Below are 14671 nucleotides of genomic sequence, written 5' to 3' on the forward strand. Positions count from 1 at the left end.
GCCGCCCCCGCGGCCCCCGCCCCGGCGGCAGCTGCTGCCGGGCTGCAGCCCCCCCGAGAAGGGCGCTTCTGAATTCCCGCTGTCCCCTCTCCCGCACAGCATTTCTTCCTCCACGTGTCGCCTGGCAGCAGCGCGGGACCGGCTCTGCGCCGCGTCGCTCCCCTGCGGCCCGGGGCCGCTTCCGTGCCGCGGGCACGAGCACGTGAAGCAGTGCTTTTCCTGTGCTGCTTTTCTTGCGCTTCTTTAGATGCGCAGTCAAGGGAGCGGGCTGCAACTGTGGAGATGCTACTCCTGCCGGCAAGGGGAAGATCAGGAGAGCGGCGCGACCTGTGCTCTGGCCATCCTCAGCCAGGCCACATCCCCATCTCAGGTACCAACTTGTTTTCACTTTTAGAGCCCAAGCCACACATCCCTTTTTGGGCAGGGGTAATTTGTTTTCTGATTCCTAAATAATGTTATTTATGCACATTTCTGGCTCACATAAAAAGGAGCAGGTATGAAGCTTCCTGACTTATTCAGCAATCAGGACTCCCACCAAGAGAAGGCATGCGGATGGTAGAGTACCATTTACAAAAATCGGCTTATGCTTTGCTACACTGTGTAGCCATCTGCGTAGCAATGGATAGGCTAACTTTAAAACTGTGCTGTTGCTAACCAGACAACATTGAAGACAAAGACAGGATTTCAGCAGCCCAAGGAATGATATTCTCTCATTTCCCTAACTGAAATGGGAAAGAGTCACTTCTAGAGCAGGACCAAAGCAGCCTGCTGCAAGGGGGTTGCTAAACAGCACGTGATCAGAGCAAACATCAGGAAGGTGTTTCTGCTGCAGTCTCAGTGGAAAAACAGGGGGAAATAAATTAACCTGATAAAATTTCATATCACTGCCCTACATTCCCTTAAAGTCTTTTAATTTTCCTCTTGGGCATAAGTCTGAGCCAAGACAGTGTACAGGGATTCATAGCAAGTTCATGGTAATCAAATAGTTGTAGTGCTAGTTTGTGTCCATTATCTTAAGAGAGACTGAATATCTTTAACATGGCAGGGCTATCTATCCCTTTGATTCACCTTCTGTATGAATGCTGCTGTTATTTTGTAGAAATGCTCCAAGCAAACAGAGCACAAGAACAGAGCCAGGTGAATATTTTCAGTACTTGAACTACCGAGTTCCAAACAGGACAAACAAGAATGGATGGTTAAAGCTGCAGGTATTAATTCTCATTTTGCCCAGCAGGTGATCCCTGAACACTCTTCCTTCAAGCTATTTAAATAGTCTTATTCATAGTAAGATAATGCTCATGGGCAAGCAGCTATAAGGAAATTATGAAGGGCAAACACTTTCCCTAGATAATTGAAGAGATGTTTTTAATCCTTTAAATCCAAAGCTGAAGTAACAAAATAATTAGCTGCAGAGGAATCTCTCCAAGTGGAGGTGAAAAGTGCCAATATTAAGCATCAGAGGGAAGGCAATACAACTCCACCTGTGTCACTTACAAGGAAGAGCTTGGGAACTTGCTCATTCCTCTCCAGTTCTTCAAACATTCCTAACCCTTGTAGAGAATGCAAAGAATAAAAATAAGAAAAAAAAAAACATCCCAGCAAGTCATTTTAGCAGACAAAAAATTGCTTGGCTGAAACCAGAACCACTAGCTGACTAAGCTTCCAGGAGCTATGCTCTGCTTCTGTACTCTAAGCCAGTAAAAGCATTTTCCCATCCATTAGCAATTAGAATGTTGAGAACTCTGCAAGGTGCATTTTAAATATTTGCCTCCTTTTTGCTCATAAAAATAAGCTTAATTAGGTTCTTGTTTTGTTAGGAAGTCTGTAGTTCAGTTTTTCATATGAAAACACTCACCTGCTGTAACAGAAGATAAAGATCTTGTTTGCATAGTGAAAAGTTTATTTAAAGAGAATAGGTTCCAATACACTATTACAAATCAGTCACAACATATCAAACAAACAATACAAACCAAGCCTAGAAGGAATGCAAGCACACTATAAATATAGTCTTCATATGTGCCATTCAGCAAGACATTCCATGCTACATTTTGTTAAAATATCCTTTTCTCCGTTTAAAACTCATGTCTTGGGAGGATATGAAAAGCAGCAGGATGACACAGAGAACTCAAATTTGAAATTACAGGACATCAAAAAATATTCACTTCACATAGATTAGGACTGACAACCATCACAGTTCACAAGAACATARGTCTCAGAAAGATATGACCAGCTACAAGACACTCACCACAGAAAGACTACACTAGCAGTTTGTAGCAGTGAGTTGAGGGCAGATTGCTTCATTCTGAAAAGAGCAGGCAGTCACAAGGGCATCCTGGAGATTGCTGGGAGACCATCTCCAGYCATTTAAAGTTTTCGAAAATAGCTACTAAACTTTAAGGTCATTACTTGGCAAAGCCTTCTTAGCTCTAAGCTAAATGGCTGGCATCCAGCTTCTTGCCCAAGGGACTTGACTCATCAGTACAGATGGGCTCAAATTAGACAGCACTCATTCAAGAATCATAAAAGCCTTCCTCTCCCTGACTGATAAAGGGCATTTCTTGAGATGATGCATTTGAGAGAAATGTGTAAAATTCAGAACAAAATGCAGAACTGCCAAGGGGAGTCAGATTCACCGTCCACCTAGTCTGATGTTCTGTCTTCAACTGCTGTCAGCTCCAGGTGTTTCAGAATAAGGTGCCAGAGACTCTTTGGAGGCAAGTGTGGAATAATCCCACGGGAGGCTCTCCTCATAACAAGATGTGTTTGAACTCTGAAGTTTTATGTACCTTTTAAAGTTTTAGTATTTATTGCAAATCCACTTATCTAAATAAGTGACCTATCATTTTGGTTCCTGCTAAACTCCCAACTTCTTTCACAGACTAATTAGCCACTGTTTTTAACAGGATCAGTTCTCAATTTTCCATTCTACCAATTCAGATGTTCCTCTAGATCTACATGACATTAATATATATAGAATAGTCTCCCAGATCTGGGAAAAGAGGAGAAATAGTCATTTTTCTCCCACATTTACATCAAAAATTCTTTGTTGCTTTGGTCTTTCATTCAGTCTCACAACACATAAGCACACACTGCCCACAATGCTGAATTCAGACACTCCTCTTAGGGGAAATGATGAATGGCCACAAGGAATGCTATATATGTTTAGCTAGTGTTCCACTGGTCCTCAGGCTTGGCAACAGCATATCAAAAGCAGTAGTCCTCTGGTGTTCCCTAATACCTGACAGCAGCATATAATTTTCAAAGGCGAATATCCTATGGTACCAGCAGACTCAAACACTCCATTTTACTACTCATCTTTCAGCAACAAGGCAGTCTATTGAACAGTTTTAAACTCCAGAAACAACCTATAGGGGCTCTCCTCACCTGACCTTAGGAAGTGCCTCCCCTCTACCCAAACCGGGCAGAGAAACAAGGAGAAAAAATAACTTGGATTAATGACATCTATGGCTCTTGTTTCGAACACGCTCCTTGTTCCTAAGGCACCTTGTGATAAATCCTCCATAGAGTGGCTTTAGTAAGGGTAGCGAGACAAGAAGGAAGAATATAAACAATGGGGATAAAAATGAACTCATTTAGGAATTCATTCTCTACCCCTATTCCCCACAAGGGTGGGCACTTCTTTCAGCAGCTAGCCATGTGACAAGGTTCCCCTCTATCTCTAACCCACCTCACCAGGTCCAGCACCACAATAACTGCTTTGTGCAGCTGACCCATTGCAGGCCATGAATGAAGGTTACATGCGCACACACACTTTCAAAGAGGTAAGTGCACATAGCAAAAAAGAAAAGAGCGTGGTTATCTTTTAGACTAAGTTGCATAGTAACTCGACTTTCTTCTTAGCACCTGAAGTCAGAAGACTAAGCTCTTTCTCTCCTTAGATCTAAACATGTATTTTCATCTTACCTGTACATTTAAATAGTTCTTCATTATTCGTAACAAGCCTTTAAATGGTCCCAAACATTAATTTCAAACTAGCCTAAATATGACACCAATAACCTTTCAAATGAGTCCGTATTACAGGCCTCCAAAGAGTTTGAGAGTAAATTAAATCTGTACAAGTGGACTCTCATTTAAGCAATTTTAGCTCTCAATCCTCAGTGAAACACATACAATTTAAACTTCTGCTGCTACACTATACCTATAGGGGGAAAAAAAAAGAGAAAACAATGGGTAGCTCATGACATTTTCAATATTAATGGAAACTTTATAACAATCTGGGCACTTTTTATTGTAAACAAACAATTACACAACCTGATTTTTAGGCAAGTCCTGCACTGTGGGATTGTCCTATGTCTCTGGTTGAATATGCAGATTTTACTCCTAGACTTAAGTCATGTTCAAAACAAAAATGGAAAAAAAATTTGTGCTTTCATGAAAGCAAACTCAAAAAACAAACAAAAAACACTTTGCAAAATGCAAAAGAAGCTTCTTCCCTGATTGAGCTTTTTGCATTTCCAGACACAATTTACAGAGAGAAAAAGCACATTTTAAAAACCTATCTTCCCTCCACAGAAACAAATAGGGAATTTTCCTTTCTAGAGAATTGAGTTCCATCTCTGAAGTGCAACCGCCTTCTTAGCTCATTTGTCCACTTAGACCAAAAGTCTATTTTTGTAGATCTCCAATTAAGAAAGGTTTCCAACACTGTTTCAGCCAAATAGCAGGATGAGATACAAGTCTAAGAGACAGAGAAGGCAGAAAAAAGGATACATGAAAAGCAGGCAGATTACTTCTTTGAACCAACTACGTCTTTGATTTTGAATGGGAATGGCTGCTGTTAATCACCAAAGCTGTAAAGCCAAGCTATTGGATTTATCAGAAAATGAATAAACACTATTTATCCTTCCAGAGAGAAGTTGTCACTTGGATAATGAGTGATATTTAAATAATAGCAAAACAGCATGTTCATGTAACATGGAAATTAAAAAGCAAACAAAACCAAGAATTATCCTGTACAAATGTGAAGCTTCTGTTTCCTGCAGATGAAATACTCTATGCCTAAAACTATTTTGTGTTTGTAAGAGATACCAGATACTTCTGGGAAGCATAAGCAGAGAAATAACACACTTCAAACCCTTTCTGTTCCACTGCAGCAGGCATATCTATGGGTACAGTGTGTTTTCAGGACAAGCATATATATCTGATTGGGATGACACACTATATTCAGTGCTGCTATTTGGCTTTAGTCAAAAAGACTAAGAGATGGGGACGGATCTGAACAAATGACTTGAGCCTCATAAAAAGGTTGGTCCCCACTTCATAGAGCTAGAACTGAGCAGTAGGATCACAGTCTATAGAGCAACTTATCTTAGCTAAACCCACTATTGCTTGATAACTGGTACATACTATTTGTTTCAATGAGTGACTAAAATTAATTGTGAGGTGGGCTTCATCAGTTTGTTACTATGTGACAAAATGTATTTTCAACTTCGATATGAGCAAAAGACAGTTTATGATGCACGGCGGGGAGGGGGAAGGAGTTGCAAATTAGCAGTGGGGAGACTCAATACAACAGAAAGTTTTTACTGGCTATAATTCACTAGCCTGCAGTAAGCTGTGCAATTGAGGATCAGTAATTCTAGAATATCTGATGTATGCACAGGTCAAAATGCCCTTTGTCATAAATAAAACCTGAATTAGAAAGTGGACTGGGTGCCAGACAATGCATCATACATTAACTAGCAAGCACATGCAGGGCCCTCCAGAGCATATAGCAGAGGACCAAAGGCAGTCAATGAGTGGGGAAGTTCTGACATTTCAGTCAGAAACAGACTGAAGGGTCTTTTTTGTCTAGTGCCCAGGAACCTGACAGCCAAAGGATGAGAAAAGGGGAGAGCCTTACCCAAGTTGCTCAGGTCTGATTCAAGGGCTGTACAAAGACTACAGATTGGTCTTTCATCTCCCCCAAGAGRGGCTTAAGGGAACAAATATTCCTAACTTGGTTGCTAAATGAAAGAGCACCTTACTCTGACAGGCACCAAGCCCTACTGTTCTACCTCCCTGTGGGTTCTCTCACAGTTGCCCCTGCTTGAATAAGGCAGCTTTGCAGTTCATCCCAGCTGGGTTACTTCACTCTCTCTTTCCCTTGAGAAAGGAGGCTTTCTCCTCCATCTCAGGGTCCAGAGTAGCAACTACCCTGGTCCTTGTCCTGACCAACTCTGCTCCCTGCCTACTCACCCAGAAAGTCACTGTGCTCCAGCCAATGTCCTTTGCATTTCCACTCTTCCTGCTGAGGAAGACTAGTTTGGGCTGCTTTACTGTAGGTTTCTCTCTCTCTTTTTTTTTTTTTTTTTTTTTCACTTAAGTGCTTCAGGGCAGTGAATACATAAGCAGGGAAGGTTAGAAGAATCTTACTACAGAGCAAATTGCAGAGCATTAAAATAGAGCCTTAATAGGAAATATGCAGCCCTCCTAGGAGATTGAAGTCTTTGGTTTTAACTACCCAAAAATCATTTTGTCCCTCATTCCCTCTCAAAAGAGGGAGTGGACCAAGTGGAGGTGCATTACCTGGAGGATTTAAAAATAGAACTTAGAACTCTACTAGAATCACCATGCAAAGAGCCATTTTGTATCTCTGCAAAGAGGTATCAAAATGTAAATACAACAGTATTCTTAAAAAAAGAGAACGATTAAGTATTAAAATAAAAAATGAACTATAGTGAGTTACAGATAAATGTGACTTAAAATTCATCTCTGAAGGATTAAGTTAATCCTTGTTCAACTCTGCCAACACTTGAGCAGAAAGTGATCACTAATGCCATTGCTAGCCATCAAAACACGCCAAGGAACTCTGTCCTTTACCACATGGTCAGGATTAGCAATGGCCTTGCTGATTCTAGCTTATAGAAAAGATTGGTTAAATCCCACACCTTTTGAGCTTCTGAGCAGATGTTCTTTTGTAACGATACCTTGTAACAGCAATAGCAGCTGACAAGCTACACTTMCCACATTTTCCTTACTATATACTATGTTATCCAGCTGGCAGCAATACCAGTGAACCAACATGCTGCTACTAAGAAGCATCTACTGTATATTTATTGGTTGTATCTCAATCTGCTTGCTGGTTTTGTATTTATTCAGCACTGCAGTAAGTCTTTTCTTCCACTTCACATCTGGATTACAAAGACCACTCTTGGTGGTCACTGGAGTTTTAATCACCTACATATCCCTGTAATCAACAGATGTAATATCCAATTCCCAATCCATAGGAAAATCTTCCTATGGACCCCTAAGTATACCCCACCACCACACACTTCGTACAAACACATAGTTACTGCATTGTTTGGGGCCTGGCTGTTGTAGCATGACCTGGCCACTGCAACAGAGGCTGTCACTGGCCACATTGCATCCCCACACAAGTAAGTGAAGGAAGGAAGAACTGGCTGGTGGTGACACGTAGTGGTGGTAAGTGATGAGATTATCAGTGGTTAGGTGACCAGCCAGTCATGCTTTGCCTCATTTTGGCTGACAGCCGCCCTCTAGTGACACATATGCAGCAGAAGAGTCTGAAAAGTTATTTACAAAACAGTAACAAATCAAGGAGTATTTTGACTTCATTTCCTACCAGTGCAACAGAAGGAAGCTACAACCACCTGAACCTGACCTCTGGACATTTATTGGCTGTGATAAAAAGTCCCAGCCTGATGCCCATACAGACCAGGCCTCCTGAGGTTTTACCAAAAGGGCAGCTGCCTGCAGACAATCAGGTAGTCACAACTACCTTCTTCACTGGGTCAGCTGGGAAGGAGGGTGGGAGGAAAGCCAGTCTGTATCTGAAGAAGAGCTGGCAGAATCGTGCCTTGACTCTGTAACACAGCAGTGCCCATTAGGGAGTACCAGGGCTGGGTGGCAGCCTGCTACACTCACCATTACTTGCCTGCCGTCCCTGCCCCCTCCATTCCTTCAGCTGGTGTAATAGATGTGAAAGAACAGAGTCTTATTGCGGAGGAGAGAGTAGGAGTTATCGAATTTGAGGAGGTAGATGCCCTCGCCTGGGTAGTCATGGCTGCCTGCCTGCACCTCCCGATGGCTGTCTCTCCGATAGACAGGCATGATCTCCCCATARCGGTTCCGCAGATAGCTTTTGGAGCCCCTTTCCACATCACCAACAGGGGCAAGTCCTGAATAGGAGAGAGGAGACAAATTAAATAGGCCAGAGCCAGTTAAGGCATCAGACAGTCTAGAAAATGATCAACAAGCCCAGAATATACCACAGGTACACAGATATAAGAAAAGCTGACTATGATAGCATTATATGTAATGTCTGCCCTGACCTCTGCTCACAGAGTCCAGCTTTCTTTACTGTGACAAAGAATACATTGAAAACCAGTTCTTTTGGGAATACCGATGGGACACCCGCCTGCCTGGCCTCCTCTCCCTGGTGATACCTTTTAGACACCTGACTACTTTTACACACACCACAAGAAGTTCTCACAGTCGTCCAGTGATACTGACTTGGGGCAAAAGAAAGCTGGGAAGGGTCTTAGCAATAACCTCACTGTTTCTGTATGTCATCAATTCACTTCTCCATAGGGATTCCCCAAAGAGGACAGGTCCCTGCAAGACTCATTTCAGATACTAGACCCCCCCATTTAAGAATGCTCTTGGAGAAGGACTTTGACATACACTGAAGCAGGAAATGCTAAATGCTTTCTCATCACAGCGTAACCGAGAACCCAAAAGGCTGCAGAGATAACAAATGGGCTGAGTAAACAAAGTAGATGGAAATTACAGCATCTGACAGATGCTCTCAGTAGCAAGGCAACAAGCTCCACAAGTTAACCCTTACAAGCTCTGCACCAGTACCTTCAATTTCCTCCTCCTCCTCTTCATCCTCCTCATCACTGGATTCGCTGACCTGCACAGTAATGGCAGTGCTCGTAACTGTAGTCCAGTCAAAATAGACTCCAAATCCAATGTCGTAGTCATCTGTAGCAAACTCCCAGCAGACACGTTTCCCATCAGGATGAGTTGGCACACGGACTGTCACCACCTCACCTCGCTTCACCACCATCCGGCCATTCTTCTCCTTTCCCATCTTGGCTTTGAATTCCTTCATCTTCTCAGTAGTCCAAGTTGTGGGTGGAGCCAGAGGGGGAGGCTGAGCTGAGAGAAGGGACAAGACCATCAGCTTATCTTATTTTTCACTACTGGCAAACTGTTATCTGAAAACAGTGAAGCTATTCCTGATAAGGCTCTTGCATTCTGGAGCCTGCTCTCAGAAACCTTAGATGTGCAGTTTTCCCACTTGCTAGCCATAAGCCCACACTTCCAGCAGGAGTCAGYAGTGCCTGCAAGACAGCCTCTGCTCTTTTCTGGTTAGGGCAGGCACTGATGCTTCAAAAACCAGCCCCAGAGTCATCTAACAAGTTCTGCCCTTTCAGGCCTCACCTTTCCTCTGCTCCCCCAGGAGGTCTGCAGTCTCCAGCTCAGCTGAAAGGATATCCACAGCACCTGTGTGATCCGACTGAATCATGACTATATCCCCTGCTCCTTGAGGTACATGGTACTTGGTCATCCGAACAACAGCTTCCTGCACAAGGCACATAAGCAACTGTCACAAAGACTACAATAGTAAAATTCCTTAACTGGATTTAAAACAACTGGTTAGTAATCCAAGCATCTTTCTGAAGCCAAGTCAGCCCTGCAGAAGCTTCTGTTACAGTTACAAAAGAACTGGCTAGCTCTGACGCATGTCTCTGCATTATTTCCCCCACAACACCAAGGCTATGAATTCCAAAGTCAAATGCCACATTGATGTCACATATTACACACACCTTGGCCTCCCCAGGAGGCAGTCTCTCTGGACAGGTACATCTGGGTATCTACCTCAAAGTTAATTGTCATCACTTGCAGAGCAACAGCCTTCCAAATTTAGCTGACTACTCTCAGAAAGCATTCCCAAGACACTCTCTCTCCAGGGACAGCCCTTCAGCTCTGACTGCATCTGACTGCAGCCACAACTGCACTGACATTTGCTGTGTCCTAGTTAAACGTTCATCTGGTTTAGCAGGGTCAACTCTCTCCTCATATATGCGAACACACAGCTCCTGAGCCAGGTGCGACTTGTGCAGATTTTCCTGACTCTATTTGTAATGCAAACAAATTGGCTGCTCACCAAACAAAAACAAAAAACCCACAAAAGATAGCAGAGTCCCTTCAGCTCTTTCTTCAATAAATCTACTAGAAGGGAATTCCCAGAAGTCCTGGACAAAAGGCAGAAGGTGAGAATAACCCTGAAGCCTTAGTGAGCCAAAAAACAGCAAGGGAGCAAAGACTAGCCCAAGATACAAGAGGGATTTTACAAGGCAGACTGGCAACGCTTTCTTCCTGCTAATGTATAGAAGAAATATAACTGAAACTACATTGATATTACTTTTGTCTCAACACAGTCCTTGAAGCCTCAGTCCCACAGCCACAAGCACAGCAGTAGAACAGAAGAAATGTTGCTGTACCTCTTTCCTTGCTTTTTGACATAAGAAGACCCCACCTACCTCTTTGGGAGAATGGATTTGGTCAGACAGCTTGTCCTGTAATTCAGTTACTTCCTGGTCCTCCAACGTGCCATCTTCTTCCTTCAAATCCTGTGCAAGTGACCCAATCTGCGACCTCTCAGAGGAATAGAGCATTTCAATTCAGTACTTAAACTCAGGACACAAGCGGCAGACCACAGCCACAACAGAAACCACTCCACTTCAGGATTAAAATTCAAATAGACTGGGGAAAACAAGCTTCCTATAACATAACCAGTACCTGCCACCTGGAATGAAGGGTTCTTTTCACTCCAGTTCTGCCCTGATCTGCAGCTCTGTCTTCCTTCTATACTAGCCAGAGGGAGCAACTCCAGTGAGCTTGTTCCCTATTTATTGTCCTTTAGAGAGCAGCAATTCACAGCACTCCCCTCAAGCATGCTAGCTTGTTAACACTATACTAAGTCCAGAAGTCAGTAGTATCTTTTCTGCTGAAGAAAGGACAACTTCTATGCCAGCCACTATATAATATCTACATATCTCATCACAGGTCAGCTGGATCAGTGAAAGAATTCAAAACAGTTTTGAAAGCCATCCTGAAAATGCCTTGTATTCAAGTGGCCCATCATGTCTTTCCTATTAGCAAATCCAAGAGATACAGAGGACACACAGGTCCATCTCCACCATATTCAATATGCCGTACCAACAAGCAAGCCATAAATTGTGCAATGGCAGCACGATAATAGTAAAGAAGTCCAAGCACCACACTGTGACAAGAGCAGTAAAAGAAAAAACATTAAAAGAAACACCCTTGGCATTCATTCTCTGTTGAAGATTTTTTTTTTAATTGCTATTAAAAACAAATTGCTACATGCTGTCTATTGCTGGAAAGAGTTATTATCCCAAACAAATTTAAATGCATGTCATAACTGTTTCCTCTGTCATACTCTTTGGTACTATGTGAAACTGTTATAAGAAGTAACCTAGTCTTTAATAAGAATAGAAACGGTCTCATTTTTGAGAAGCAAACCACTCCCCTCATGGCAGTACAAAACCAATGCCAGTTGCCTAAGTCTAAAAGATCAGAAACAGGAGAATGTAGCAGTTATGGAAAATATGTACATTTCCTGAAATTTCTGCTTTTAGGAATCAGAAATATTCTGATTAGTAAAGGGGCAGGCTATGAATATAGTGTGGAATAGTTTTAAAGTAAATAATTAAAAGAAAAAGAAAATAAACAGAAACAGCTTAATTCAGACATGTTCTGTGTTGTATCCATAAAGAAGGAGATCAGAACAGGGCAAATGTGCCTTTTGTTTCCAGATCTGTACTCCTATAGGTAGAGGAGGCTGGATCCTGAAATAAAGCCGTTTCTTCCTTAGCAAAATTCTCTCAATGCTGCAATTTCCTCTCCTGGAAATGGCACAATACACCAGAATGTCTGTAAGAGCAGCTCAAATGAGCTGAATGCTAGGATACTCAAAATGTCAGCAGATACACGGCAGAAGAAAAGAAGGGACACTTGGAGGGGATAGTTTTTTAAAGGAAGAGCTGTCACAGTGATTCGTGACTGTTTCTTTGGCAGTCCAAAACAAATTAGGACTTCTATATCATCATTTTCCACCACATTTGCTTTTTACCTTAACAAAGGTCACACCAGATGGGCTATTTGGTCACTTGCTACCATACATGTACACATCTGCTCAAAAGGTTCCCCATCACCCCAGGAGCTGACAGCTTGAGATTTTTTTTCTTTTTCTCCAAACATCACTGAAGCCCAAGAGTATCACACCAAGATTAAGAAGAGTTGTACAGGCTTTATAAGCAGATTTACAAAGACAAAGTTCAGCTGATTCTCCTTCATACACCCCTTTTGGATGACCCCCTTTCAAAGGAGATCTAACAAACAAATATTTCTTTGAAGAAAATTAGAGGACATAGTAAAGAGAGATGGAAGGAAATATGTTTGGAGTCAAGAAGGCTGATACAAAATTTCATTAGCATTCAGGCAAGATGACCTTCAATTGCTATTTTAGTAAATAAGGTTTTTTTTTTTTTTTTTTTTTAACAAGGTTGTTGTTTACTGAGTGGAGTAACCTAATGCCTCACCTATTCAGCTCACACGTTTCTGAAGTTGTATGCTGCACAGCATGCATACAGTGTTAGTGCTTGTAACCAGTCCAATGACTAGGCCACAAGTACCACGTGCCCAACAAACAGATAACAAGCCAAACACTTGATAATGCAGTGTATCAGTAATATTAAGGACAGAATGAAGAACAAGGACAACGAGGAAAGAAAAAAACATTGTCAAGAAAACAGCAAAAGGTGGTTTCTTTCCCAGCTGCCCCTGGGATTATACACAGTGAGAATGCTTAATTATTAAAGCATCCTTCAGACAGAATGGAGAGAGCAATTTCCTGTCGAAAATGTATTAGCTCTTATTGAGGTTTGACTATATAACCTTTCAGGGTTCCTTTCAACCTAAATGATTCTGTGGTTTTAATGGCTGAGCCATGACCCACACATTATTATTTTATAAGCTCTAAAACAATCATAATAAGAACAGCTCTTCCTATACTGATCCCAGTACATACTGTCTGAAAGCAGATAGTTCAGTCTCCAATCCTTTCTCTTCACCTAGATTGAAGCAACTGCCAGACACGGGAGTGAAACAAATTGTCATGCACATGGGTCACAACACACAAAAATATTTTCCTACCTGCGCTGTGAAGTACTAGACTCCAAAGAATCAACTGGCTGATCTGCAGGCTCCGTCTTTTGGGTTGAATCTTCATTTTCTAGTAATAAGCAGAATATATGGAGAGAAGGTGAAATAAATTTTAGTCTTTAAAATATGCAGATAGGATGGCAAACTATAGCCAGCACTCAAATATTGGTAAGGTCAGAAAGCTGTGGAAACAAGAGCTGTGCCAACAAGCTTTTCATGTTACAGGCCGTCTCCTTGCAGGACAGAAAAAATTTCAGTTGTCTCTAATGACCCTAAGAAGGGAACACACACACRCACACAAAAAAGCATGTTTTTGGTACAGTACCACTCTCAGAAACAGGATTCTTTCAGAAACCACCATTCTCAGTTTCAAGAGTAAAGAACAAGGCCACATTTCATCATTTAAAACTGGGCTGACAAAGCCCTGGAGAAAACAGTCCTGCATTGGCTCCCACAGTGTACTGAGTAGATGGAAATTTGTAGGTCAGTGCTAACAAGACTGTCTAAAGAAGTCTCCCAGTCTCCCCTGAGTCTCTCAAACTCTGGGAAAACTCTGAGAAAACTCTGTCCCCACATGACTGCGGCATGTGCTCTGCAGCTCCACTGTCTGATTGCATTGAGGCAGTGAACTAGGCATTGACAAGTTCCAGATTTTACAGCTCTCTAAAAATATGTATTACAGTCACTAGCTCTTTCATAAAGATAGTTCAGAGTTGGAAGACATCTCCAGACCACAGGCATAAAGCATCAGGCCTGCAGTTGACAAGAGACCAAATATCCAGAGTATTCCTACTCTTGACTGGAAGGGGCCCCTTTTATGAGGGAAAACACCCTATTATCTACAGCTCCTTCAATTCTCACCCTTTCTTCTACAGGAAATAAGGGCAGGGAACTGTTGCCATACTTTCAAACATACAAGTCACAGGTTAGCTGACAAACCCCCGTAAGTCACTGGAGTACAGGTAACATATGTAGCAGTGTACCTCTAGACATCACAGATTGCTGCTTCTCCCCCTCGTAGCCAAGCTACCTGATTTTGTAAATGTTATGCAAGGACTGCTTGGTTCTTTGCAAGGGGTACTGTATTTTCCACATAAACAAAAGGCGATCCTGGAAATAAGACTTCTCCTCAAGAAACAAGGAAAAAGGCCAAGGAAAGAAAAACTTACAGCATTCTTCCTGGGCATAAGACCACAACGAAAATATTTGCTTTTGCATATTTGTTGCTTAATCCAACCAACGGCCATCCGAAATACTTCAGATGCTTTAGTTTAGGTACCTGCACAGTCTTTGGAAAACCCGAGCGAGGTTGTCATGCTAACCCGAGCGCTGCGAGCGCACGGGAACAGGGGACGCCTGCTGTGAGGTCTATTCCTCGCGGCGCTGCTCCTGCCCCCGCGGCTCCCCGGGCCGGGCCCCCCCCGCCGCCGCAGCCCCCCGGGCCGGGCCC

General features: G+C 42.5%; 2 protein-coding genes and 1 long non-coding RNA gene across 7 annotated transcripts in view; 1 reads left to right on the top strand and 2 right to left on the bottom strand.

Annotated features, from left to right (window-relative positions):
• The window catches only part of LOC112961708, an 18967-nt gene extending 11015 nt beyond the window's left edge, over positions 1–7952 (bottom strand). For all 5 annotated transcript variants that reach the window (XR_003252096.1, XM_026057150.1, XM_026057149.1 and 2 more), the window contains exon 1: positions 7888–7952. The gene's annotated coding sequence lies outside the window, so the exon portion shown is untranslated. The remainder of the gene's footprint in view (positions 1–7887) is intronic.
• On the bottom strand, positions 6298–14552 carry TMED8 (transmembrane p24 trafficking protein family member 8). Its single transcript, XM_026057154.1, has 6 exons — positions 14501–14552; positions 13213–13291; positions 10515–10629; positions 9412–9553; positions 8827–9126; positions 6298–8141 (listed from the first exon to the last, which is right to left on the bottom strand). Exons 1-6 carry the CDS (start codon positions 14535–14537, stop codon positions 7924–7926), a joined length of 891 nt encoding a protein of 296 aa, XP_025912939.1. The 5' UTR covers positions 14538–14552; the 3' UTR covers positions 6298–7923.
• LOC112961712 lies at positions 7646–10237 on the top strand. Its single transcript, XR_003252100.1, has 2 exons — positions 7646–7727; positions 9431–10237. It is a non-coding gene; the product is annotated as an uncharacterized LOC112961712 (long non-coding RNA).
• Positions 14553–14671: the final 119 nt, after the last annotated feature.

The sequence above is a fragment of the Apteryx rowi genome, unplaced genomic scaffold (assembly GCF_003343035.1).
Source record: "Apteryx rowi isolate R43461 unplaced genomic scaffold, aptRow1 scaffold_137, whole genome shotgun sequence".
Classification (NCBI taxonomy): domain Eukaryota; kingdom Metazoa; phylum Chordata; class Aves; order Apterygiformes; family Apterygidae; genus Apteryx; species Apteryx rowi.